Source organism: Myotis brandtii, unplaced genomic scaffold, assembly GCF_000412655.1.
Source record: "Myotis brandtii unplaced genomic scaffold, ASM41265v1 scaffold1722, whole genome shotgun sequence".
Taxonomy (NCBI): Eukaryota; Metazoa; Chordata; class Mammalia; order Chiroptera; family Vespertilionidae; genus Myotis; species Myotis brandtii.
In genome coordinates, this window is record NW_005356354.1 from 113,073 (window position 1) to 117,495 (window position 4,423).

Sequence of the window (4,423 nt, forward strand, 5' to 3'; positions counted from 1 at the left end):
GCGGGTATCCATCCACCTCATCATGCTGGAGCTGCCCCTGCGATTCAGGGCAGAAAGTTTGTCATTTTGATCCGTTTCGGTGGCTCGACTGAGTTCCTTGGTTATGTATCATGGAAAAGTCTCTTACGAGCCCTCAAATGCATGAGCGCTTAAGACTAAAAACTATAAATACTGTGAGAGAGCATGCCTTAAAGCGAAAGTCACATCCCACCCAAATAGCTTCCCTTTCTGGGGCAGAGGAGCGGGAGCTCAGGTTCATACGTGTTTGTCCCTCAGGGCGGCTCGATCGTGGGAACCTGCTTCAGGTCCAAGTGGGCGCCCACAGTCCACTCCCCTTTTCACTCATAGAAGCCCAGCTCCCCGCATGGGAATGCCATTCAGTGGGGAGGAGGTGGAGGGGACAGAGTGGGTCCTACCCACATTTATACCTGCCACCTACCATCACCTGATGGTGACAGGACAGCCTGGCAAGAATTCTCTGCACACACCCCATCTGCAGTGCAGGCATGCGGCTTCCCTTTCATGTTATTTGAAGTTTTTAAAGACCAAATTTTTGGAGACTTGGCTACGCCCAAGGAAAGGAGCTGTGCCCCTCTCACCCACCCACCCCCTAAAGCGCAGCCGCCCAGCAGCACAGTGATGTGTGAGAGTCGTGTCCATTTCCCTATAGAAAACAGGGGTCTGCGTGCCTTCGTGGTCAGCCCCAGCAGCGCTGGCCAGTTCTTGGTTGTTGACGTCAAGTTAAGGCCGTGGATGTACGAAAACATCGGTTGGAGTTTGCAGTCCTTTAAATGTGAACTTCGGGGCTTTCTGAGGCCACAGACTGAGTTGGAACGTGGGGTTTGAGTGTGAAGGATGGAGAACTTCTCTGCTAAGCCTACCGAGTGTTCCCTGTCCGCCGACCGCGGAGGCCCTGGGGACGGGGAATTGTTTTCATTTCTCCCAGAACATGGGGCTTCCCAGGACATCCTGTCACATGGGGTTTGAAAGGAGCGACCTTAAAGTAGTTCTAAATGAAAGTTATAAAAGGTGCTCTTGTACTATTTATATGATTTTCCAAACTCGGAGATGGGTGACTTTCAGTTAAATTAACCCACATAGAGGGTTAATCATTGTGTATTTCCCTCTTCTAATTGGGATAGAAACAGATACAACATTTATCCCGACTATAACATTTTTTGCCTTTTTGCTATCACACGGAGCCCAGCTTGATTTCGGAACATTTGGAAAAGGGGACTAAACTTTACTTCTGCAGTAGTAAGACTTTTTAATCTTCCAAGTGTTATTAATGTGCTACAGATACGTCATAACATTTCAGTTGTAAATGAACGAGTCTACGAATTTATCACAACCTTTCAAGGATACCGCAATAAAGGATTACCCTCTACAAACTTGGGCCTGCTTTTCCCGGACTCGGAGAGCCCTGACGCTGCATAGTCTTTCCGTGTAGAAACAAGAATCACCAGGGCGTGCCCTGTGACTTCAGAAATGCTCCTGCGACCGGGGTCTATCCTGAGACAATGGGATATTTAGAAACAGGAAAGCCTTGGATTTTAAGGGATTTTAAGGAAAGTGTGAAGACTTCTAAGTTATTTTTTGGAGGAGGCGTCCCCGAAAAGGAGTCATTTTTATAATGGATAGCTTGTCAGACACAGAAGCAAAGCTTTGAAAGTGTTCTCATTTCGTCTGTTGGTTGTTGTTGTTGTTTTTTTTATCCTGTAGAGTCATTTTCAGAAGGAGGAGCCAGATTTGCAAAAGTCAGTTTTCTGGTGTTTATTTTTATTTCACCGCAGCTGGGGAAGGTCCTGCGCAGCCCCTTCATGAAGTTCGTGGCGCACGCGGCCTCCTTCATCCTCTTCCTGGGCCTGCTTGTGTTCAACGCCTCGGACAGGTTCGAAGGCGTCAGCACGCTGCCCAACGTCACGGTCCTCGACTACCCCAAGCAGATCTTCAGGGTCAAGACCACCCAGTTCACGTGGACCGAGATGCTAATAATGGTTTGGGTCCTTGGTAAGCCTTGGATTTTAAGGGCTCTGATTTCTATCAAAAACATTGTCTAGCTTAGTGGTGGTTAGAGCAGCCTAAGCAGCGAAGGGTCTCAGGTTCGAATCCTGGTCCAGGGCATGTGCGGGAGGCAACCAATCAATGTGCCTCTCTCACATGGATGTTTTTCTCTCTGGCTCTTCCCCTCCCTCTCTTCCACTTTCTCTAAAAACAACAACAACAACAACAAAAACAATGGAAAAAATATCCTTGGGTGAGGATTAACCAACCAATAAACAAAAACCAATACCTACATAATGATCATCATTATCTTTCTTTTTTTATTAAATTCATTGGGGTGACATTGGTTAATAAAATGATATAGGTTTCAGGTATACAATTCTATAACACATCATCTGTGTATTGTGTTGTGTGTTCACCACCCCAATGTCATCTTCTATTTAAAATGTTATTTTACATATATGGTGGCAGTATCACCATTGTTAGATTAGCAGAATAGCAAAATCATCCAATAATTTGACAGCTTGATAATGCCACTAGGTATCCTAATACTAACATAAAAATATTAATATACTATGTTCCTGAAATCTAACTTCGATTATTGAGTAAAATGGAAGTTTTTTAATGTGACTCACTGAAATTCTTGTGGCATAACCCCCTCCACCCCCCTCTGGTGGTTATTAGCTGATGCTGAGGAACATGGATATCATTTCCGTTTTAGAGCTGATGGGAGAGTCCATTTTCAGAATGCAGTTACTTTGTCTCACGGTGGCCCGTTGTGAATAGCTAGCTGTGTTAGAGTAAAAATTGTAAGCAATTCGAGAAACAATGGAGATTGGAGCCAGTTTATCTATTGATCGCTAATCCAAAGTCCTTTTCATGTGTCCTCTCTCTTTCCCCCAGTAAGTTTCTTGGTGTCTTCTCAGTTCCTGATTTAATAGGTCGCTTCCTCCCTCTCATTCACTCCTGTGGCCTTGATCTGGGACAAGTAGTTCATTTACACATTTTATTTTGAGCCATTGACTTTCTTTTAAAAACTCCGCAGTAGTTTCCCCTTATAGTCAAGACGAGGAGTAGTGTGTCCTCTTCTCCAAGGGTGGCCTTTTCTGCCTTTAGTTTCTTCATAGCCTCCAGGCTTCCCTGCTGAAGAGCTTTTTCCCCCAGCGACACCCCTGCCCTCCCCAGCGTGGAGCTGAGAGGAGGAGGGTTAGGGAGTGAGGGAGGCACGATGGGGAGGCTGTTTTTTTGTTGTTAATCCTCACCTGAGGATATTTTTCCATCGATTGGTTGTCTTCACACACACCTAGACCAGGACCAGGGATCAAGCCTGCAACCGAGGTCCATGCCCTACACAGAATGGAACCTGGGACCCGTCAGTTCGCAGGCTGATGCTCTTTCCACCGAGTCAAACCAGCTAGGGCAGGTGCTGGGGGGAGCTGTTCTTATTAAAAGTCTACAGTACGACGCTCATGTGGGGGCTCTTTCTCCCCTAATCACTAGGGCTCAATAATGAACCAATGTCATTTTATAAAGATGAACTAGAGGCCTGGTGCACAAAAATTAGTGCACTGGGTGGGGGGGCGATCCCTCAGCCTGGCCTGCACCCTCTCACAGTCCAGGAGCCCTCGGAGGAATGTCTGACTGACAGTTTAGGCCTGCTCCCTGCAGTCGGACAATTGGGGACGGTGCCGGCAGGCGTGCAGCTGGCCCTGGTCCCCATCACCACCACTGCACCAGCCGTCAGCCCAGCTTGTCCCCCTGTGGGAGTGCACTGACCACCAGGGATAGCTCCTGCATTGAGTGTCTGCCCCCTGGTGGTCACCCGCCCCCCCCCCGACCAGTCATTCCACCGTTTGGTTGATTTGCATATTAGGCTTTTATTATATAGGATTCTTCCTCCTCCAAAATCCTCCTGGGGTGAAATCCGGGGACTTGCGGAGCCTTCCTGGTGTGTTTCCTCCTGCTGGCCCCGCCCCTCTGAGGGGCAGTGTTGCTGGGCCCGTGGGTGGAGGTGTGTTTCACCAGTTTCTAACTTGGGGGAGGGAGTCATTTCTGCCCAGTGAGCCAGGCAGTCTGCTTCGTGGTCCCCAGCACGGTGCTTTGCAGATGGGGTGGGTGTAGAGATGGGGTTGATGGTGGGCCCAATAGGAGCGGCTCAAGCTGAGCCACCAAGCCTCACGGTCCCCCGTGTGTCCTGGCAGGAATGGGGTGCACAAAAATTCATGCACTTGGGGCGGGGGAGGCGGCGGAGCAGTCCCTCAGCCTGGCCTGCACCCTCTCGCATTCCAGGAACCCTCGGGGGAATGTCTGACTGACAGTTTAGGCCCGCTCCCCGCAGTCGGACAATTGGGGGACAGCGCTGGCAGGCGAGCAGCTGGCCCTGGCTCCCATCGCCTGCCACCACCACTGCCGGTCACTG

At 49.2% G+C, this 4,423-nt stretch overlaps 1 protein-coding gene across 1 annotated transcript in view; it reads left to right on the top strand.

Annotated features, from left to right (window-relative positions):
* TRPC3 (transient receptor potential cation channel, subfamily C, member 3) overlaps positions 1-4,423 on the top strand; it is a gene marked incomplete at its 5' end in the record, with an annotated part of 59,914 nt that overhangs the window by 19,944 nt on the left and 35,547 nt on the right. Inside the window, one exon of the mRNA XM_014537113.1 lies at positions 1,794-2,010. Within this exon, the coding sequence (XP_014392599.1) occupies positions 1,794-2,010 (217 nt within the window). The remainder of the gene's footprint in view (positions 1-1,793; positions 2,011-4,423) is intronic.